This window comes from Amblyomma maculatum, unplaced genomic scaffold (assembly GCF_055883805.1).
Source record: "Amblyomma maculatum isolate TAMU_Amacu unplaced genomic scaffold, ASM5588380v1 scaffold_13, whole genome shotgun sequence".
Classification (NCBI taxonomy): domain Eukaryota; kingdom Metazoa; phylum Arthropoda; class Arachnida; order Ixodida; family Ixodidae; genus Amblyomma; species Amblyomma maculatum.
This window is the reverse complement of record NW_028146738.1, coordinates 20,559,193-20,581,774: the sequence shown is the minus strand read 5'-3', so window position 1 is coordinate 20,581,774 and position 22,582 is coordinate 20,559,193. Positions and strand designations below refer to the sequence as shown.

The window sequence follows — 22,582 nt, the reverse complement described above, 5'->3', positions numbered from 1 at the left end:
ATTTTTGCTGAGCATGGCTCGAGTTGCATAATATAATACACGTCGTGTAGCTGCTTTTGTTTACATGTGCATGTAAATGTGCACAGCCACCAGGAGCCACAATAAATGAAAATTGTTTGCAAGATGATTTACTTTATCTTCTCAGACAATTGTCTGGCACCATTAGCTAACAGCACATGCTGAATGCAGTGCCAAAGCCAAATATTGCAAGAGGTCATTTATTATTTTTTTTTTGCTCCAAGCTTATGAACTTGTGTCCCTGTGTCAGCACGTGAAATGAAGTGCGCCAATATTTTATGCTGTTGGACAAAACATTCAGGCACTGGAAGTCCTATTAGCATTTACAAGTCGCAGTAGAGGCTGAACTGGTTTGCTCATTGTGTTATAAAAACACCTGAAAATTAAAAAAGGATCCTTGTTAAGGACCATTGCATTGAATGAAGGCAACAGTGTCTGCGTCGTGGCACTTTTCTAGTGTCCTGGCACAACTTTCAGCTGCACAATTAGATCCTGTATTATGTTGGCAAGTTAATTACCAATCATCTGTGTCTCATATGGTTATTCCCTTTCAGATGAAAATGAGCTTGCAAGTGCCTGAATGACATGGTGCCCAGAGAGACTCATGATGATGAAAGCAATCATGACAACTCCCGGAATAGTAAGCGACAACACTTCTTATATTACTTTCTTCAATGTTCTTGTTGAACATGTTACAGCTATTTACAAAGCACTGCAACGTTCAGTCTTGATTCTCTTACTGCTGTGTACAAGGTTTAGCCAGAGTGCTAAAGTAAGCTCGTGCATGTTGTTATGCACCGGAAAACAGCCCAAGATCTCATGGCTGCAGAAATAATTATTTCTTTCATTTGTTTGCTTGCTTCCATGGCACAGCCACAAGTCTGCACAGTGTGGAGCCGCTGCCATCAACACCAAGCCTGCAGTCAGTGCCCCTGAGGGGTGAGGACATATTTACGTTATTTTGAGCAGTACCAATTTGTAAAAAGTTTTATTTATCTCAATGCCTTAACAACTTACTATAGTTTAAAACTCAAGACTGCTTAGTACAACTGCACTAGAACCTAGTTGTTAGCTTTTGTATTCATGCCAAATCTATGCACGGACCAGCAGCAGCAACAGTGCATTATACAAAATGCAATGGTCTATGAAAGCAGCAATAAACGAAATAAATGAGTAGGAAAACAAATTATTCACAAATTTTCATGTTCATGGTGCACACTCACGAGACCATCGCAATGCTTTGTGTATTGTTATGCTTGTCTCAGACTGTTTTGAACCTACACTCCATTTGGTGGCATGACTGAGTCTTCGGTTTGAGAGAAGAATGATGTTTCGAAGATGAGAGAACAAAAACAATGAAATTTGATTGCACTTCTGCAGACTTATGTACATACTTCAAAGGTCTTAACAGCAAAAGGTCAAAAGCAAGTTCACAGCAATGATAGACTATTGAGCCTCTTGCCCAGGGCCAGTATTGTTTTTTTTTACTCCACAAGAAACCTTTAAACAATCAATCCAGCCCTCTCACAGAACTTTGGCCAATAAAACACGGCACATCTCTCCGGGTCAATCAGCGAGTCAATCAAACAGTATTGGTAAGCAATGTTCCTGCAGTCATACCTTGGGAACAGGCGAGGAGACATAGAAACTTCCTTTTTCACTTCGATAGCGTTGCAATAGTCGAACAAGGAGTCTGTCTGCCAGAAAAACACAGGGCATGTCTGATGTCACATAACAGCGGATCAAAACAGCATCTGTAGAACTCAACTCCTAATGGATTTATGGCCATGTCCCTTCTCCCAAACAGCCACCGTATCTTCCTGTGCAGTGTGCCCTCAGGCACCCCTCTCCAGAATGTATTCATCATTGGGCAAAGCGTGGGGAGTTCCCATATGCTTTTTCTTTTTGCGGCTTCACACTTTTGTGTGATGTTTGCCTGGACGCGTGATGCATTTCCAGCTCTTAGGACATTGCACCATGACCTAAGAGCATAATGTGCGTAATCAACGCAAAAGCTCAGAAGTAATATTTTATAGAGACATTTCTACCGCAATTACCCATTTGGTGAATTTTATTTATCCTCAAGAAAAGGATGGCAAAATTATATTATTGTTTACTCCACCCTCCACTGTGGTCTTAATGCATTGGTTGATGTAAAAAAATGATTCAATTTGTTTTCAATGAGCATCAGAAGGAGCGTTCACTGACATAAAATAACATCAAATACCATGGAAAGTCTTTTGCATATGCCAGCAACAGGCAAGTCCCAGTATAGATTGCTGTTGAACGTGACACTTAGTATTCTCTACGAGCCTACAATTGTAATGTTCCGGCTCTCATTGCTGACAGCACGATTAAAAAAAAAATTCTTTTCTGGGAAAATAATTAGCGTTGTCTTTGAGCAATTTATATTAAGTTTGTTTGATTGAAGCCACAACAATAATGTTAACAGGAAGGCTTTGCTTTACTTTGTCAACGTGTCTGCATCTGTGCCGGTCATAATAGAACAGTCATCTGCATGTGGTGGTGGCAAAACTAATAAATATCCAACAGGAGCAAGATAGGTGTCAACTTATCCGCAAAGATGACGGCCTGGAGTCCTTGGACATGGGCGACGTCAGCTAGTCGGATTAGACCTAGCAGAGTTTCAGGGCGTAAGCTCGACCCAAAATTTTTTGTCTCTCGATTTATATTTTAGATTTCTGGACACGCCCATATCATATGTACCAGATCCACCCTATATATGTACGACAAATTTAATGGATATGTCGATGTGGGCAATGTCTTTGATGAACACTTTCAACAACAGTGGCCAAAGCAGGCTTCCTTGTGAAACACTGTTAGTGACTGTTGTAAATCGTTCAAATGGTGATTACTCAGGCATGCTATTTGTGTTTATTCTCCTCTCCTTTGGGGCAAGTGCCAAGGGATATACCCTACAACCTGTGTGCAGTTCTGTTCACAGCTATATTAATCACACCAGGTAGATTGCTACAATGAGAATTCACTGCCTTTTCTTTTCCTTTCTTTTTTTTTTTCATGAAATTCTAGTTTAAGATTCATAATTATCAAAATACCCAATTGCTTGTCCATGAACCTTTTGTACTTGCTATATACCATGGCCTATTCCCCTTGAGACGCTTCCTAGTGAGTGACATCTTTGGAGTACCAACCCATAACGATTCAAGTATGATTTTGTCTGCCGTAGGCCCGACAAGCTTGTTACTGAAAAAGAGGCTCGATAAGTGCCTGCTTGTTCTTAGACCACAACCATTAGAATAACTCATGTGGTTTTTCCAGTCGTACAAGTTTCCTTCCGAACGACTCACAGTAGTTTGCGCCTATCTGCTTCGCTTGCTGCTCTTGCTTCTCCCTCCACCGGCGATTCAAAAGGCTGAGAGGAGGTGCTACGGCACATGCACAGTGCATTGTTTTTTTGCAATTATCTCCAATCGCCAGTGACTCATATTAAATTTACTTACAAACAAATATTTATTATGCCACATGCTTCCTTCCCTTACAAAAATTTCGTTTGTATTAAGCCCAGTGCTAGATGCGTTATATCTTTGCCACTGGTGCAAAGACATATTGTTTGCGTGTTGCACTAAATTTGATGGTAGAACATTAAAACAGCCAGTTTGGAGCAGTTTTGGAGCAATATTGCATTTTGGAGCAGGATAGAGCAGGAAAAGCAGTTTGGGAGCAGAATGGAGCAAATGGAGCGGCAATTCCACCCCCGATAGGTGCATTCACAAGAGGAGACTGGTGCACTTCTGTGCCATGATATAGGGGTATGCCATATGCCCAGACATTTCATGAATAATCATGTGCGTAGTTATTCACTGCAATACCAGCTGGAGAGCAATATTAAACAACCTCCAGCTTTCTCATAACAGCTTTAATTTTACAGTAATTTCTGTGAACACTGCGCCTTTTCATTCCAGGAAGGTAGAAGAATACAACACGGATGTTTTATGCAGCACATGGTGACGAACACTGCCCCGTGTGAAGATGGACATATGAAGATCAGCTGGTGAAATCTTGGCAATCAGTTGACAAGATGCTGATTGCGCTGATGAAAGAATGAAAGTTATTTATGTTGGCACTATATCACATTGCAGATAGCACCAGTTTATTTTCTCCAAAACTCTCTTGACCATGTTCACTTTGCCAAATAAATCCCAAATACATTTTTGCAACACAAATGCTGTCGGTGTGTTTCTGTTCTTGCATTTTATGGTGCATAAGTAGCTAAGGCTACAGTTTCGCAAATAAAGGTCCAAAATTATCTGCAAAGGGCATTACACTAATTTTAAATTGCATATTTTAAGAAATATTTGCATTGTTAGAATTGTAAACATATGCAATGACTCGAAAAAAAAAAATATGTGCACAACCTCTCTCAAGTGAGCCTCAGCTACAACGTTGAAAACACTGTTAGTGGCCTGTGGTCACCACTTCACCCAAAGAAATTCAAAATGTCCCGTCACATAGTGGTAATTGCTAAAAGCATATCATAGGTCAGTGTTTCTCAAATAAGGGCTCACGAAGTGATTTTCAGGGTCCACGAAACCCACAGCTGCAAAAAAAAAAGAAAAGAAAGATATGCGTGATAGCATTGGCCTGACTAGACACAGTTTTGCAGGGTTAAAATCTAGGAGATTCAAAGGCGACTTTAGTTTATGAAAAAAAAAAAGTGCAGAAACAGAGGGAGAGGGCATCTGCGGCATTCGTTGATGCCAACGTTGGTAAAACTCGAGCTCTGGCTGCACTACTGGATGGGGCTACAATGCAAAGCGTCTCGGGCATGATGACAACATGACAGCTCAATGAGAGTACAATTAATTCAGTAGTGTACAGAAAACTCTGAATAATGACTCTAGCAGCACATGCGATCAATGAATACATGAGCTGTGAATTAGCAGCATGAAGTGAAAAACCATAAAATGGCATCATCACTTTTTGCATCTGGTAGCACAGGTTCTCACTGAAGCCGTCAGACGGCCTGACAAAGACAAGCTGTGGTGGTTCGCCAAAGCAGATGGCACTTCACACATACAGACACTTTTATAACTCAGATGCCATCTTTCCTTAATCTAGACAATACACAAATGCACACACAACCGTTCGGGTGAAACACTAGAGACGGCCCACGCAGCACAACTCAAGTACAGCGTTCAGACTGGTGGTCTAGTGCATATTTGCGGTCACAAGCATCTCGTGCCACTAACAGTTCGAAGTTAGCGTTGGGAACAAGTGAAGCCGTTGGTCCGGAGCGCAGCTGTCAGGTGTTCACCGGTAGACGGTCACGCAGTCAAAGGAGCATGGGAGACAACGCCGAACCAAAGTCATCGCGTCCTTTCAGTTCGCCAAGTAGCGAGATGGCAAACCGAAGCTGTCATATCGCTGCACACAACACTCAGGCAAAAACCCCTGCATTTGAACACGAACACTATCACACGCCACCCTAAACGCCACCACGCACACACCATGTCATGTTGAACACTGTGAGATGAGAACAACGAGAAAGTAGTCATGCACTGCTGCAATCAATCGAGATAAATATTGCTGCATCTCGCATAAAAAAAAATTCATAAAGCTGCATCTCGGCATAACAGCGTCAACAAATGAACAGCATAAATCTTTGGGTAGCATTGTTGCATTCAGTGATGCTCATCTTGGAAATGGAGCAACTGTTCTAGAAAACACGGACAACAGAAACAGAAGTGGACATGAACGTACACAGGCTCACAACTGTATTTTACTAACCGAAAGAGGACATATATACAGCAAGCAAAAGTATAGCGTTGAGCATGCGGTGTTGTGCACTTTATATGTGTCATCTTTACTTAGTAAATCCAGTTGTGAGTCTGCAAGCCTCCTGTCCACTTGTTTCTAATGTCCAAGTTTCCTAGTGCACTTACCCTGTTTACAAGATATGCACCACTGCATGCTGCAATTATTGCTATAAGGAATACAGAGATGAATTCTGCGACTGTTGACAAATGCCTCAACTATGAAGGTCACTGCTTGCCATGCTTGTCTATATTTTACTGAGAAAGGCAGCCTAAAAAAAAAAAAATGTTCCAAATTTTTTTACCGCAGGACGTAGGCCGACTTATGTCTGAAAAGGCACAAGGTACTGACAAACTGAGGCAGACACAAGACAAAGTACATAGACACATGACAGCTGTACAAAGATGTTCAGAAGTTCATTGCGCAACTTTATACATGCGCCCTATCTGTTACCATCTCAAAGTTTGGTTCTTGAAATAGTCAATAAAAGCAAAATCCCGTGCTACACTGCCAAACCCCCCCTCTACATATTTCCTAACACTGCTCATTGCCTTGTTGAAGGCAACATGATGAGGCTGCAGTACGGCACCTCCAAACAGCTTGTAGAGTAGAGGCCATCGGGGGTAGGCTGCATCACTATAGATCACATATTTATGACCCATGGTGATCTTCTGCAGGTTCTCAAAGTGCACCGTCTCCTTGAGGATCCCTAAAAGATAACAAGAATTAAAAATATAACCAATGCGGGTCTACACAGGTGCCTCTGTTCTTTTTGTATAATGAGATATAATTACAGTTGCAAGTTTTTAGATACAATTTTTTCCTACAAATTTATAAAATGCCACAATCACATACTTAAGTGCCACGTTTCTTTACAGATGAAAAGCTGTTTTTCATGAGGTGGGTCATTGAGTACCCTTTCCCAAAAACCACTCAAAAAATATAAAAGTACTTGTGGAATTTTCGCAGCAGAGATGTTAGGCTTTAATTTGGAAATGCACTCCCCTGAATATGAAAAACATATTACAGCTAGTTACTGCAATGAAGACATGACTGAACAGGCTTACCTGCATCGTGACGCCTGCCTTTAAATGGCCCACTGGCAGACTATGGCATTGGTACACATTAGTGCCTGATATTTCTGCACAGGCTCCACTTGTGCCCAGAGAAGTCCTCCTTCTGAGCCACAGACGGTCGACAAATTTGCCTTGCTGTGCCATGATGAAACCCCAGCAGTTGAGCACGGGGGCCTTCCTTTGCGTGCACCGCCTGAGGAGGAAAAATTGAAGCGGCTGCAAGCAACGATCGCTTATAGAGTCCCTATAAAGTGGTCATGAGAAAATAATCTTTCAGTGTGCACCTTCTTTACTGTGCCGTAGCATAATACTTATTGCATTGCTTTTGGACGAGTTCACTAGCGTTACCTCGTACAGGCCCATCAATTTTAAGGTGAAAATCTTTAATGGCTCATACTGTCGGCATTCGTTTTTGGTCACACTATAGCTGTCAATCAAATGACGTCATGATGATGCCATCAGAAAAAATCGAAATCCTGTTTCCGCTGGGAGCCGAACCTCTATCCCTCGCATCCCCATCCGAGCGCTTTAGCCAACTGTGCAACGCTCGGGATCGTGAAACACACATCAAAATTCTCCTTGTCTACAGTAGCGATGACAATGAAGTTGGAATTAGCAGTGATGACATTAGCAATGATAATGACAGTGCATTTAATTCATAATGATGAGAGCAAACGTGATGCATCGTGTGCACCAGCAACGCTTAGATTTTCACATTTCTGCAGTGTAGATTCTGCAGTGCTCCCGGATTTTTTCAACGCTATCATCGACACTTGATTTTTTTTTTTTTTTCAAAGCAAGCGAAATTCAGAAACCTACACTAGGTTATTTTCTTTTTTTTTTTGTAATTGAAAGATCATATATACATCTCACTTTTGCAAACGATTTGAGACAGTAAGGATGTAAATAAAGACCAGGAATTTCACAGAAATCATGTGCCAAATCAAAAATGAGCCAGATTCTGCTGATGTGCAGATGGAAATGAGCCAAATCTATTTTATTCTTGACAGCTTTCTTTCTCAGCTTTAGCATGATAGGGTGGACTACTGCGAGTGTAAATTCAATTACTGCTTCTCCATAGCTACTTCCTTATCACTGTCTAGGATACGAAGAGATCACAGGAAAATCTGAAGCCAGAAGATAAAAACACTGGGAACATAGGCCTGCAGCAGACGAAGCAGTTTGTGCATAAAGCTCGCAAAATAACTTATAAAAGACTACATTCAGTTTAGCCTGTTGGCAGCGGCTTTCTGCATTTAGCAACATAAGCAAATAGCCGAAACTGGCAAGAAACAACAATATTTGCCGCTGTCTTGTCGCTTTGCATCCTATGTGCATCTACCATTCCCCGGCAATACAATGGTGCACTGAATTAAAATAGCTCTTCATTAAACACATTCCAACTAATTTCTACCAATAGAAAATAGCCTCACATCTTTGCTTGAAGCAGAAGCCCACTAAGCATTTATTTGCTCACTTTAGAGCAAATCAGTGCTGCTGATTGTGTGACAATGAATATTACAACTCTTCATCAGCTGTATTCACAGTATGATCATTTACAGGTATTATTTTCACAAACAGACTAGAAATGACTCTGAAAAAAATTTTCAGTCAAAGTAGGGTCAAATATAGATTTTCATATCGATAAGGGCCAAATCCAAAATTGCTTACATTGTTTAAATTATTGCATAAAATTTTATAAAATTTCTGTGTTGAGTATTTCTAATACATGAAGCAAATTAAAAAATAACTTGTGCTGATAACAACCTTTTGCGTATTTCTCAGTTTGTGTTTCCGTGGACTTCCCTAATTTAATAAAAAAAATATTGACTTGTAAGTGTGCTAGTGTTTATGTTGATGACCTTATGCTGTGCTAGTAGGCAAGATCGAAAAGCAGCATAGCACTGGTTGCATTCGGGACGTTAAACAGTTTCACTAAATTCGATGTCGACAAGAGAGCACCTTCCCAAAGCTCTACAACCATATATGCCTTTGCACAAGTGTGCCTAAGTTAATTGACGTAAAAAAAAAATAATAATAATAAAAAAATAAAAAAAAAACTGAATGATTACAGCAGACGTTCGGTGACTGGGCACGAGTCAACTGCAATCGTTAATGTATATTATGTTTTACAGTAGCCAAAACTGCTCGCCTGCTAGAAACGACACAACGCCGTTACGCGCCAGAGCATTGGCCCCATGCCATCATCCCTAGGAGCATGAGCGCTGGTGCCTTTCGACTACAAAATGGTAGGGTTTTTACGTAGTTATATCGAGTAGAAGGCTCGGTAGCGTTCATGCACACATGGAAGCTGATGGGGATGATGTGCAATGAGTAGCGCGAGAGTGCGTAGCAGTGTGCACGCGGGATGATACGACATCCCGCCCCGCTTCTCACAAGGAATTTATCGCTTTAAATCCGCTCCGGCCTTTTTTTTTTTTTTTAAATTTGAAAGCGCTATAAGCGGTCGCACAAGTGTTAGACTGTTTTGATAAGCTCTGAACCTCAGGATTAGCGCTAATTCGCATTCAAAGATGACTACTGAAACGCCACAGCCAGTCAGCTTTGCTTTACATGTTTCGGCGGGCATATTTATTTGACACAGAAAGCACTGCTATCAATAATTTGGCTTGTAACCGTCAAGCCACCACAGCCACTACACCATGCGCTACTTACCTCGGAGAATCGCTGAAGAGCTTGCAGATCAAGCCACTTGTCATATCGTAGAGTAGATGACCGAAGTAAAAAGCGAGCTGTGCCAAGGTGCCTCGGAGCCGGAGACTCCGACACGCTGCGCACTGATGACCTCATTTGGAATTAGGAGGGCTAACTGCAGCTCTCCGAAATCCTCTTTCTAGAATCTAAAAATCCTGTTGAACACTGTGTTGTTGTTGGCGCCGATGTTGAAGGGTACCACGCTCACGTAAGTTCCTTCGAGGCTTTGGAATATCGCGCTCCCGTTGAAATCTATGCATGTCTTCAATTTCATCCCATGATATATGGTGCTTAAAAGCTGCCTGTCGTGAAGGGTGAAGGATGCTGTCGGCATGATGTAACGTAACATGGGCAGGTTGCACCGATAGCAGGAGCAAATTCTAGCACACGACCGAACACCAGCAAACACGAGCAGTTGTTTTCTTCCTCCATGCGAGCACCAAAACAAACGGATTTAATGCAACTAGGCTTGGATTGTTCAGGCTTGCTGCAGGTGGCATAGTGGTTAAAAGTGAGCTCAAATTAATAATTATTCGAAACACAGCTAACACGTCAACATGATGACTTCGGGGGATCTGCATGTGACTTTTTGTGACATTATTTGAAGTATTTATTACAAATAACTTGTAACTTTTTTTTTTATTGGATAGCCATCATCATCATCTGCATGTACGTCTAGCGATACGTCTTACGTATGGGCGATACGTACAGCTAAAACGTGTTTTGCCCGGTGTCAGCCGAATACGTCTAAATCAATTTTCACGCATGCGCAGTAGGCGTCCGATACGTCTACGTCTGTACGTCTCCGGGAGACGTAATACGTCTCCGGTAAGCTAAATCTCTCTAGTGTCACCGAAGTTCCGGTACGTTCTCTATCGCGCGTTCAAAATTCCGCGCCTGAGCGCGAAGCTGGTGCACTTGAACAAGCTGCGCCATCTCTCAAATCTTTCTACAAGTTGGTATTTTCGACCCGCGTTGTGTTAATACGTATATAGTGCAGAAGAGTATGGAGCGACCAGGAGCGATCGCGCCACGGTGGACCGCGCCAACTCTAGAGTTAATCGCCAACCCCCGCCACCTTTGCTGGGGGGGGCGAGGTCGCTCCGCGCGCGCTAATCTATCGCGCTAAGCGATCATGTTCGCGCGTTTCGCGGCGCGTGCGTGCGGTTACGGGTTCAAGGGTTGGTCTGCCATCCGGCACATGTTTGCAGGTTTTTATTTATTTTCTGTTGGCGTGTCTGCTACGACAGGTCACGTTCAGGGGCTCGCGCCGTTGCCTCTCCAATAGGTCGACACATGACTCGATTGCTGCTTTCGCTCTCTTGCCGCGCCCTTGCTTGCGGCTGGCAGCAGCACAGCAGCAAAGGAGGTTGTTTTAGCCTCTTGCCATCCCCGTCTGTCATCTTGATTTCACAATGTGCCATTTCTCTCCGTTGTGCGGGCAACCGAAAGTGCGCTCTCCATGCGCGCGGTTACTTTCGGATGGCTGACTGCGCGGAACCTTCGACTGCGGACTGGAGCGATGGTCTTTATGATTATAAATACGAGCCGGGCTCGGATTCTCAAGAAGTATCGAGCAGTTTTATTCTTATATTATCCTCATTTATTTAATTGTAATCAGGCTGATAATGATGTTGATGTTAATTAACAACACCTGCAGAACAACACCTGCCCCTTCATGGATCACTGCCTTGTCGTGGCGGAGGGGCTTGCGAAACTCGATGAAGTCGTGAGCTCTGCTGTGTAGGGCCACCCAAGATAGACAGGTCACGGCAGAGAGTTCTGACAAAATGTGATTCACTGGAGAAGGTAATGGCAACCCACTCCAGTATTTCCTGCCAAGAAAACCCTATGGCCAGTCACAATACCATTATCGATATGGCGCCGGAAGATGAGCCCCCCAGGTTGGAAGGCGTCCCACATGTTACTGGGGATGAACAAAGGGCGATTCCTAGTAGCTCCAGGACGAATGAAGCGGCTGGGCTAAAGCCAAAAGGACGCTCAGTTGTGGATGTGTCGGGAAGCGACCGGAAAGTCCGATGTTGCAAGGAGATATATCACATAGCAACATGGAATGTAAGATCTATGACGCAAGGTAAACTGGATATCGTCAAGCGAGAAATGGACAGATTGAACATTGATATCTTGGGTATCAGCGAGCTCAAGTGGACCGGAATGGGAGAATTTAACTCCGGCGACCATTATGTCTTTTATTGTGGGCACGAATCCAAGAGAAGGAATGGGGTCGCTCTCATAGTAAACAGAAGAATGGGCAAAGCAGTGCTAGGGTACAACCCCAAAAACGACCGAATGATTTCACTTCGGATCCAAGGTCACCCTTTCAACATAACAGTTATCCAAGTCTATGCACCGACCACTGCTGCTGAAGAAGCTGACGTTGAGAGATTTTATGCGGACCTACAATGCCTTTTAGACCGCACCCCATCATCAGACGTCGTTTTTCTCATAGGAGACTGGAATGCTAAGGTCGGGAGTGAAGAAATATCCGGAATTACAGGCAAGTTCGGTCTTGGTGAGCCAAATGAAGCTGGGCAGAGGCTAGTAGAGTTCTGTCAAGAAAACAACCTGACCATAGCGAATACTCATTTTCAACAGCACAAGAGGCGCCTGTACACATGGATTTCACCGGACGGTCTGTACAGGAATCAGATCGATTATATTATTTGCCGGCAGAGATGGAGAAGCGCTATACAAGCAGTAAAAACAAGGCCTGGGGCCGATTGTGGCACCGATCATCAGCTTCTTGTTGCCAAAATTAAGCTTCGATTGAGGAAAACGCAGAAAACTAGAAGGCCTTTCAGGTATGATCTGGATCAGATTCCATTAGAATATGCTGTGGAAGTGAGGAATCGATTTCAAGAATTAGATCTAGAAGACAAAGAGCCCGAAGAGATGTGGACTGATGTTCGTGATATAATACAAGAAGTTGCTACTAAGGTAGTTCCAAAGCAAAAGAAATGCAAAAAAGCAAACTGGTTATCTGAAGAGGCTTTGCAAATAGCTGAGGAAAGGAGGATGGCAAAAGGTATGGGGGAAAGAGAAAGATACAAGGTTCTCAATGCGGATTTTCAGAAAATAGCAAGGAGAGATAAGAATGCCTTCCTGAACATACAGTGTCAAGCAGTTGAGGACAACAGCCAATTAAGAAACACAAGAGCTCTGTATAAGACAATCAAAGATATCAAAGAAAGCTTCTGTGCTAAGCTGGGCGTGATAAAGGACAAACGAGGCAAGGACCTCACTGAAGCCTCAGAGATAAAGAAGAGGTGGCAGGAATACACAGAAGAACTGTACAAGAAGGACCCGGATGTGCAATCCCAACATAGGACGGTTGTGATTACTGATCTCGAGCCGGGCATCCTGAAGAGTGAAGTTGAATGGGCCTTAGCCAGCCTTGCTAAGAACAAAGCAAGCGGAATTGATGGTATTCCAGCTGAGTTGCTTCAAAACCTCAACCACGACGCTGTTAACACACTGCATACATTATGTCAAAAGGTTTGGACAACCCTGCAGTGGCCACAGGATTGGAGGAGGTCAGTTTACATCCCCATTCCAAAGAAAGGCAGTGCCAAAGATTGTTCCAACTACCGCACGATCGCGCTTATTTCGCATGCTAGCAAGGTGATGTTAAAAATCCTGCAAGGTAGGCTGCAGCAGTATGTGGATCGGGAGCTTCCGGACGTGCAAGCTGGGTTTCGCAAGGGCAGAGGAACTAGAGACCAAATTGCCAACCTTCGCTGGATCATGGAAAAAGCAAGAGAGTTCCAGAAACCCATTTACTTCTGCTTTATTGATTATGCGAAAGCGTTTGACTGCGTAGATCACAGCAGATTGTGGCAAGCTCTCCGAGAGATGGGAGTTCCAATTCACCTCATCTGTCTCCTCAGGAACCTTTATGAAGGGCAAGAGGCCACAGTCAGAACTGGGCATGGTCTTACTGATTGGTTTCCGATTGAGAAAGGGGTGAGGCAAGGCTGCATACTGTCGCCCTGCCTATTTAACCTATATGCAGAGTGCATCATGAGGAAGGCCAGTCTGGACGAGTCTTCAGCTGGAGTGAAGATTGCTGGAAAACGTATCAACAACCTTAGATATGCGGATGATACCACTTTAATGGCAGAAAGTGAAGTGGAACTCAAGAGACTTCTGATGCGCGTACAAGAAGAGAGTGAGAAGTTTGGGCTTAAACTGAACATTAAAAAGACGAAGATCATGGCGTCTTGCCCTATCAAGTCCTGGAGCATCAATGGACAAGAAGTGGAAGCTGTGACAGATTTTCTGTTCTTGGGCGCCAAGATTACCTCGGAAGGAGACTGCAGCCATGAAATTAGGAGACGCCTGCTTCTGGGAAAGAGAGCAATGGTTAGCCTTGACCGCCTAGTAAAGAGCAGAGACATTAGTCTGCCAACCAAGATCCGTATAACCCGTGCTATGGTCTTTCCAGTTGTGATGTATGGATGCGAGAGTTGGACTGTGAAAAAGGCTGACCGCCGAAGAATTGACGCGTTTGAATTGTGGTGCTGGCGAAGACTCTTAAGAGTCCCTTGGACTGCCAGAAGATCAAATCAGTCGATATTGTCGACCATAAACCCTGACTGCTCATTGGAGGGTCAAATTCTAAAGTTAAAGCTCAGCTACTTTGGTCATCTGATGAGAAGAGAGGAGTCGCTGGAGAAAGATTTGATGTTGGGAAAGGTTGAGGGTCGCCGGAGAAGGGGTAGGCAGCGAACGCGATGGTTAGATGGCATTCTCGAGGCATTGCAGATGAAGCTATGTGATGTTAAGAAGATAGTGAGAGACCGGAAAGCGTGGCGTGACATGGTCCATAGGGTCACGAAGAGTCGGACACGACTGAACGCCTGAACTGAACTGAACTGCAGAACACTGAAATGTGCATATTTCGTTGACTATTTTATTTGTATAGCAATCATAATCAAAAATAAATTGCTATGCTCCTTCCCTGATATGCTCGTTCCCTGAAACCAAGCCGACACTGGGGGTGCGTCACGGCCAGAAACGCCCGACAGAGGAAGGGCTAAAGTACAGACGAAATGCAAAGACGCAGATTGGACACATAAGGGCGTCTTTCCATTTCGTCGGTGCGTCCGTTGAAATCGTGCCGATTCTCAAGAGCCGAACGTTACAGACTCCGAGGCGTGTCCGACGACGTCACCGGCCTGCACGGATTCCTTGCAGCCCGCATGTCATCGCTGGATTTAGACACGCGGTCAAGACGAATCAAATCCATTGCCGTTTAATAAAAAAATACAGCGCAGAGTCTGCCTCAGTGTTTTATTATTTTTTACATTCTACATTATAGGAACATTCGAAACATGATTTCTTCGTGGACCACTTCATGGACTTTAAACACACATGCTTGATACACAGACGAAGGGATTATCGTAGCGTAAGTTACAGAAAGTTTCTTTTTAGTAGTACTCGATACACCAAATACGCTCTTAGTGAAGGCATTGTGTTGCTGTTGGTTCTGCTGCGAATCTCTCATATGTACATACACTGTTGTAGCAATGAGAATCTTTGGGCTGGCGGCCGTTTTATGCTCAGTCGCCATACAGGCAGGACTACTTTAAAGCTGTAGTGCAATCTGACGCTTATAGTTTTCGTCAAGCGGAACTTTTAGCCGCATCCTGCGCAGGACAAGGAGCACAAGAAAGCTGTTGAAAACTTAGAAAAGTCAAATAAACTTGTCCAGCAACACACACTGGTTAGCAGAGCTTTCATGACTATAGCTCTGTGTGGAGCTCTGCGAGGCTTTCGGTTGTAACGTAGCGCGGACTCTCACATAACAAGTCCACACCGAAGTTTCCTCCACAGGATGCTTCTGCAGATAATTCCACGCGTTCAATTCGATCTTTTGATTCTTTGCCACTGGACAAGCATCGCCTTTTTATACAGCAGCTACAAAAAAAAAAACAATAACACTGTTAACTGAGGTCAGCGCCCTGTCAAGTGAAAATGGTGCGATGACAGTGTCTTCACTTCTTTGTTAATTCAAACTAGAGCATCCCAGTAGCATTCCTACAGGCTGAACGTTTCGACAAAATAGTGCTCATAATGGCCTGGTTCCCAATAGAAAGATTATTTAGAAAGTAGAATGTGCCATATATACATGTTATTACGACTATGGTCAGCGTGTGCCTCCTGGATTACGCCGGCCAGCGCAGATTGGGCCATCTAATGCTGACGAAAAGGGGTGGCGGATGAAGAAGTGCAGGGGGGGGGGGGGGGGGGCTGCGGCGCACAGGCATCGTAGAAACTTGTTTTGAAAATTGGTGGGGGAGGGTGTTATAGACGCTATATTATGTTTCCTTTACTCTTGTGAAACACTCCTCAATATCCGGGGACGTGGAGGTGAAAAAGGGGGTGAGGAAGGATTGGCAGGGGGGTTGTAACACTGGGGGAGTTTTCTCGGTCTCAGTGTCTTCGTCCCACAGGTCTGAATCACCGAGTGCTCTTGAGGTTGAGAAATTGACTGGCTGTATTAAAACGTAAGTACTGCGCATTGTGCACTGTCGGTCGCAGGGTGCAGGAGTTGTTTCAGAGTCGAAGAGTGGGATGTATCCAAGAGAAACTAGAACTATGACGGGCCTTTGTCTAGCAACAAATGAAAAGAACCATTGTCAATTTGCAATCATGGCCATACGTGAAAGAAACAGTAGCATTAAAAACTTTATGGAGTTATCTACCTGATGCCTCTGTTTTTGTGACCTTATGTGATTCCGAATACATGGGGTACTATAAACCATGAAATGCAACAGCAACATTATCAACAGATGTGCCAGTTCAAAGTCTTAATTACACAAGGTCTTTGAAACATAGATAGTCCTGAAAGCGCCTTCAAAGGCCACAAATATAGCGAAACTCTTGGATACCAGCAGATGTCGCACGTAAGGGTTCAGTTTATTAAGACCTTTTGTCGATACTTCCGATTTCGCGCCGTCAGCGTCCCGTATCAGTTGCCTTGACGTTGCATGGCATGGTCTTATCCACGATAACTTCCAAATCCCGGGCTTCAGTTTTGTGACCGGCTATGCAAGCTCTTTGGAAGCTGCGTTTTCTCGAGAACAATTCTCTTCGTTCACGGTGCACTTGCGGATGAAAACATCACGGTCTCTTTTGGTCCCCGTGCAAGATGCCACGCAGCCAAGCGCTCGTTGTAGAAGACCTGATGCCACTTGATAGCCGATCACTGGGAAGAAACGGCCGTCTGTTCGGACAAATGCATTTGTCAATACATCATCTCACAGTGTCCGTGCAGAAAAAAACAAACAGAAACCCAAAACCACAGGCTGCATAAAACTCCATTCAGAAGACCGAAGGGGCTCGCTCGCGGTGTTCCTTCATGGCTTATGAATCCGTGCCTGCCGTGACGAAGCGTTAAAGCGGTTCGTGGCGGCAACGCACGGTATGAAGAGCATTTCGTTTAACGCAGTGGCTCTCCTGCTCGGATCGTGGGTAGAACCTCTGCGCTGTGACGGAAAGCAACATGATCGTATGTAAAATGAACCCCCTCTCCTGGTCTTGTGAACGAGGTCCAGATTCAGAAAACAATTGAGTCCGCGCTGCACGCACATTGGACAAAGGTGAAGAACCGTGAACGAGCCTGATCGAATGACCGGAGAGGGGAATTAACGGGCAAGGAGAAGACGCGGATGATAAACCGTGAAGCGAAGGGTTTAATTACATATTTAATTGCGTGACTTGGTGTCCTGCTTGCGTTGCGGTAAGGATTTTATACATGTCCTGTGCGGTGAGTGGACATATGGTGAGTTTATATGTGCCCGTATTTTATCGGCATGCACGTGCCTGGGAATTTGCCGCTTCGCCGTTGCGTGAAAAAAAAAAAAAAAAACAAGGAACAGCGGAGTTTTTATTATTTAATATGCCGGACCTAGGTTGAAGATGCAAAATAATTAGTTGCGCCCCGCGCTTCTTGTAGCAGTTTTATGAAATAAATGTGAAACTAATGACGGGTCATGCATCGGAGGACTGCAGTCTATTGTGCCGGGAACTGTTTTTTTTTTCATCTTCCCGTCCTATAGCTGCAACGTTTTTTCTTCATGCACGGGAATCCCCTGAGCTTCAGCTTGTATCGCCTTAGGAGATCTGCACGTGTAACGGCCGCAGTGCTTTCGCTAAAGAGTCCGTGCGGCGCTGTCAGGCGAACGGCAGAGCGATGCGCAGTTTGGCCGTCCGGTGCCGCCACTTGAGCAGGGCCAGGACGCCCCAGACCACGGCCAGCACCACTTGCATGACAGCCAAACCCACCATGAGCATGACGTAGCTGCCCAGCGTGTCCCGCACGTAACCTGCACAAATAAACCTTCCGTCAACGAACGCCACATGGCGATGAAAAGTGCACTCTGGCAGCCCATTCGAGGCAAAAAATAGTGCGACTGTGGAACTGTAGAGCTCACTGCGCGTATGACCAAAGCTGACGCCGATGCCATTAGCTGAAGCAAACATTTCTGCTCTCCAAAGCGCCAATGGCTAAGATGGGCAGTTTCACCCACTCTCCGGAGCTTCCGAACGCCAGACGAACGACACAACATATTCAGGTGTCAGCACCTACCATGAGTTCAGTGTGCTTTTTACTTCGAAAAAAAGAGAGAAACCTTTCAGACCTCCTTTTTGATGTTTTTACATACATGCATCGTAACGTGTCGTTAAGATGCTCCATTATTACTCGTACCAAAGACACCGCGCAAGCCGTGGGATTGACAACAACAACAAAAAAATCAGTAAAACAGTATCAGCATGACTCCGCCGCGGTGGCTCCGTAGCTAGGGCACTCGACTACTAAGCCTAAAGTCCCGGGTTTGAAGCCGGCCTCAATGACTGCGTTTCGATTGAGGCGCAACGCAAGGTGCACGCGTACTGCGCAGTGTACGCGTGCACGTTAAAAAACAGTCAAGCTCGCCGAAATTATCTCCCTTTAGCCTGAGTCACTTTGGAACGTTAAATATTATAAACTAGCTAGTTTTGAGCATGAAGTTTTCGCAAAACTTCCTGTGAAAATGTGGGTGGTGGTGAAAACGTTTAATAAAATATGGAGTTACATGAAGGTTGCTCTGGGGTCAGGCTTAGTGCCCTTCCCCTCACAAACACTAGGTGGAGTCCCTAGTACGGGACCCCAGTGGCTTCCGCTGCCGCCATTGCTCTTTTGACCAAGGCCTTTTGGGCTTTCAGGTCGGAACAGGCGAGTAGGGTCGCCTCCCAGTCCTCCCGGGTGGTGTTTTGGTTAGGTGCAAAGGCAGGGTTGGAGGGGCACGCTCACACCATGTGGTAAAGGTCCGAGGACATTTCCCCGCAGTGTGGGCACTCCCCGGAGAAGGCACTGTCAAAGTGTTTAAGTGACGCCGGGCACGTCATAGTATTCGTAAGGAGGCGAAGAAACACGCGTTCCTCCGCTCTTTTTAACCCTTTACACGGGGGGGGGGGGGGGGTAAATATTGTGCCTGTTTTAGTACAGCTGCGTAATTTCTCTGAAAGTGTAGGCTGGTGTAAATTCTTCTGAGGAGGAAGGAGACGAGGTTGCCCGGTTAGAAAGCGCGCGGGCGGCGGCATCTGCTGCCTCGTTTCCTTCTAGCCCAGAATGGGCCGGAGCACAGACTATGAAGCGGCGGGATGGACTTTCCACGTACGAGCTGTTTTGAAGTAGTCGGTAGGTCAGGTCCGAGCTGTTTTTTAGTAGCCGGTAGGCCAGGTACGGGACCCAGCCCTGTTGAAAGTTCCTACACGCCCCTCGCGAGTCCGTTATGATTGTTTTGGAATCGGAATGTGTTGCTGCTGACGCGATGGCGACCTCCTCTGCCTGTGTTACGCTTCGGGCTTTAAATGTGAGCCCGTTTACCGTTCTGGACTCGTGGGTCACTGCCACTGTGTACCACCCGCCTTGGTGCGAGCCGGACGCGTCCGCATAGTACACTCCGGGTTTCCCTTCGTAGTGATGAGCTAAGGCCTCTGCCCTGGCCATGCGCCTACCCTCGTGGTCGTTCTTGGACATATTAGTGGGGAGTGGTTTTACGTGCAGGGCGTATCGCCACTCTTGGGGAAGCCTTACTCTTTCCTCGGTTACAGTCGTTATTGTATGTGTAGACGGGTTAATAGGCGACGCCCCGACGGTGTCTGCGATAGTCGCGTGTATTGACTCGTGAGGTGGGCTTCTCTCAGCTCCTCGAACGAGTTCGTCATACCCAGACCTTGGAGTCTCAGGTTCGACGTGGTTATAGGGAGGTCGAGGGCCTTCTTCGCTATTTTGCGCGTGATCACCTCGAGGATGTTCTCGTCATGTTTCTTGAGGTGGAGATAGGGGGTCGAGTACAGGATTCTGCTTGTTACAAAGGCATTGGCCAGCCGTAGAGCATCTTTGCTTCTCAGTCCCCCTTTTTTGTTTGAGACTCTGCGGACCATTCGGCCCACCTGGTCTCCCACCTTTTTTAGCTTGTCGAGCGTGGTCGTCGCTAGCTTACGCTGGTGAATGAAAAGGCCCAGTACTCTAATTTCCTCTCTCTCGGGTATTGGTTCTGATCCAAGTCGCAATTCTATCTTGTCTGTGCATTTTTTGGAGGGACGAATATGGACGAATTCGGATTTTTTTGGTGAGCACTGAAGACCGCATTTTTGTGCGTACTCATTTACAGCGGTGGCTGCCTCCTGCAAGCTGGCCTCCATTTCTCCGAGAGAGCCCTGCGTGGCCCATATGGAGATGTCGTCCGCGTACAGCGCGTACTGCACACCCGAGACTTTCTCCAGGTGGACCGGGAGATTTTTCATTGCCATGTTGAAAAGAAGCGGGGATAGCACCGCTCCCTGTGGTGTACCTCTCGTACCTAATAGAAAGGGACTGTGGTCTGCGTTCTGGATCCTCACGTAGGCCTGTCTGTCTGAGAGGAAGCGTTTTATATACTCGAACGCGTTCTTTCCACGCCCCGTCTCCGAAAGGTGTGTCAGGATGGCCTCGTGCGTCACATTATCGAAGGCTCCCTTCATATCTAGGGCCAGCAATATCTTATCCCCGTTCGGATGTTCAATTGGATTCAATATTTCTCTGCTAAGCTGTAGCAGGACGTCCTGAGCCGATTTATTTGACCTGAAGCCATACATCGAGTCGGCGAAGACTCGCTTATTTTCAAGATACTCGGAAAGTCTGTCTCTGACCATTGTTTCCATCAATTTGCCTACGCACGACGTGAGAGAAATGGGCCTGAGGTTGTCCGTATCTATGGCTTTGCCTGCCTTTGGGATGAAAGTTATGAGTGCCGTCTTCCATTCGGTGGGAAGAGGAACTTCGCCCGTCCAGATAGAATTGAAGTGTTCTAGCAGGGATTGGTATGCGTGGTCTGGTAGGTTTGCTAGGAGTTTTACCGTGATCCCATCCCTTCCTGGCGCGGTCCCACGTTTCATTCTCGCTAGGGCTGCCTTGAGCTCGTATAGTTTGAAAGGTTCATCTAGCTCAACATTTTCGTCTCCACTGTACCTGTAAGCTTCTCCCCTTGGGTCTTGGGTCGTGCTCAAGTACTGGTCTCGGAGCTTCAGCGCTAACTGGGCCGTATTTCCTTGAAACGCGTGTGTTGCTCTCTGCAGGTGTTTCTGCGACTCGGTGCGCGTCTGGTTTGGATCTGTGAGAGCTCGGAAGAGACGCCATATGTTTTTGCCAGACATCTGCCTAGCTGCCGCGTCGCACCTCTCTACCCAGTTAGCGTCCGCGAGTTGCGCCCCGTATTCTGCCGCCTCTTTTGTTATCGCCGCGATCCGGGTTTTTAGCTTGCGGTTATGTTTCTGCCTGCGACATCTTTTAACCATGCTGCGTCTGGCTTGCCAGAGGTGGAGGAGGTGGGTGTCCACATCCGTCACCGCCTCAGAGAGCTTTACCCGCGTTTCCGTCGAACGGAGACTGGTCAGCAGCTGTTTGGTCCAGGCTTGGTATCCCTGCTCCTGGATAGAACTAACATTATATTCTTTTCTAAATTTTGCCCAGTCCGGCATCCTAGTCTGCCCCGTCGGCCTGGTAAGGGGTTTAGTGCGGATCGTTATGTTGATCAGACAGTGGTCACTACCGAATGTTTCCTCCGTATTCGTCCACTCCACTCGCCTCGCGTTTTTTGAAAAAGTTAAGTCCGGACAAGTGTCCCTCTGCGCCGAGTTCCCAATTCGCGTGGGGTACGCCGGGTCGGTGTGTAGGGTTAGGCCTAATGTGGACGCTGCCTCCGCTAGCTTCCGTCCTCGTATGTCCTCTCGGTTGTAGCCCCATCAGAGGCTCTGCGCATTGAAATCTCCTAACACTAGTAACGGATCTCGTCCCGCTTCCCTGACAGCCCTACTCAGGAGTGTGGAGAAGGTTACATTTTTTGCTTTAGGTGGGCAGTACACGAATGTGGAGCGGCGGATCATCCTTTTTTATGGGCAGGAGAGTCACCATCACGTATGAAAAGCTGGCTTGTAATTCCAGATCTATCAGATTTGCTGTGAAATTTTTGTGCACGAAGATGCATGTTAGGGTGTCGAGTTGGAACGTTTTGTAGTTTGTGAGGCTCGCGTTCCCGCCTGGCTCCTGTACGGCCACCACTGCCGGAGTATGCTCGTACGTGGAAAGGTGCATCCTAAGGTCCGCTCTCTTAGTCTTTGATTTAAAGCCTCGACTATTCCACTGTGTTAAAATTATAGGACTCTCCTTAGTTCGTCCCGCCATGTTGTACCTGAAGATTGTTATTCTGGAGGGGGAGCTGCTGCAGCTTCTCACCCTCACTGATCACCCTACGCATGTTGTGAGTTACGGGATTCGTGGGTCTCCTTGTTTAGCATACTTGCGAATCGTCATCGCTTTCGCTGTCTGTCGTGATACTATGGAGGGAATGGATTCCTGTATCTTCCTCATCATAGCTTCTAGTTTGTTTTTCATGCTAGGCTCTGCGTCGCTTTCCATCGCCTCCTCT

At 45.7% G+C, this 22,582-nt stretch overlaps 2 protein-coding genes and 1 long non-coding RNA gene across 6 annotated transcripts in view; 1 reads left to right on the top strand and 2 right to left on the bottom strand.

Annotated features, from left to right (window-relative positions):
• The first annotated feature begins 552 nt into the window (after positions 1-552).
• LOC146172317 (uncharacterized) lies at positions 553-4,212 on the top strand. Its single transcript, XR_014702569.1, has 3 exons — positions 553-658; positions 892-957; positions 3,963-4,212. It is a non-coding gene; the product is annotated as an uncharacterized LOC146172317 (long non-coding RNA).
• A 2,141-nt stretch (positions 4,213-6,353) lies between these two features.
• On the bottom strand, positions 6,354-10,158 carry LOC146172316 (uncharacterized). Its single transcript, XM_084586007.1, has 3 exons — positions 9,567-10,158; positions 6,882-7,083; positions 6,354-6,523 (listed from the first exon to the last, which is right to left on the bottom strand). The coding sequence occupies exons 1-3, from the start codon at positions 9,608-9,610 to the stop codon at positions 6,458-6,460; spliced, it is 312 nt and encodes a 103-aa protein (XP_084442133.1). The 5' UTR covers positions 9,611-10,158; the 3' UTR covers positions 6,354-6,457.
• Positions 10,159-14,868: 4,710 nt separating this feature from the next.
• Positions 14,869-22,582, bottom strand: part of LOC146172315 (monocarboxylate transporter 11-like) — a 47,365-nt gene continuing 39,651 nt past the window's right edge. For 3 of the 4 annotated variants that reach the window (XM_084586078.1, XM_084586077.1, XM_084586079.1), the window contains exon 7: positions 14,870-17,956. In XM_084586078.1, coding sequence (XP_084442204.1) covers positions 17,805-17,956 — 152 coding nt within the window. In that variant the 3' untranslated portion in view covers positions 14,870-17,804. Of the gene's footprint in view, positions 17,957-22,582 lie in introns of all 4 variants that reach the window. The other variant, XM_084586080.1, reaches the window with a different exon arrangement.

What these genes read in the sequence shown, in the direction of transcription:
- LOC146172316 (XM_084586007.1), bottom strand. Translation starts at nt 9,610, where the DNA reads ATGACAAGTGGCTTGATCTGCAAGCTCTTCAGCGATTCTCCGAG. An exon ending in CTCTTCAGCGATTCTCCGAG is followed by an intron (nt 7,084 to 9,566) that starts GTAAGTAGCGCA and finishes TTTCCTCCTCAG; the next exon opens with GCGGTGCACGCAAAGGAAGG. An exon ending in AGGCAGGCGTCACGATGCAG is followed by an intron (nt 6,524 to 6,881) that starts GTAAGCCTGTTC and finishes GTTATCTTTTAG; the next exon opens with GGATCCTCAAGGAGACGGTG.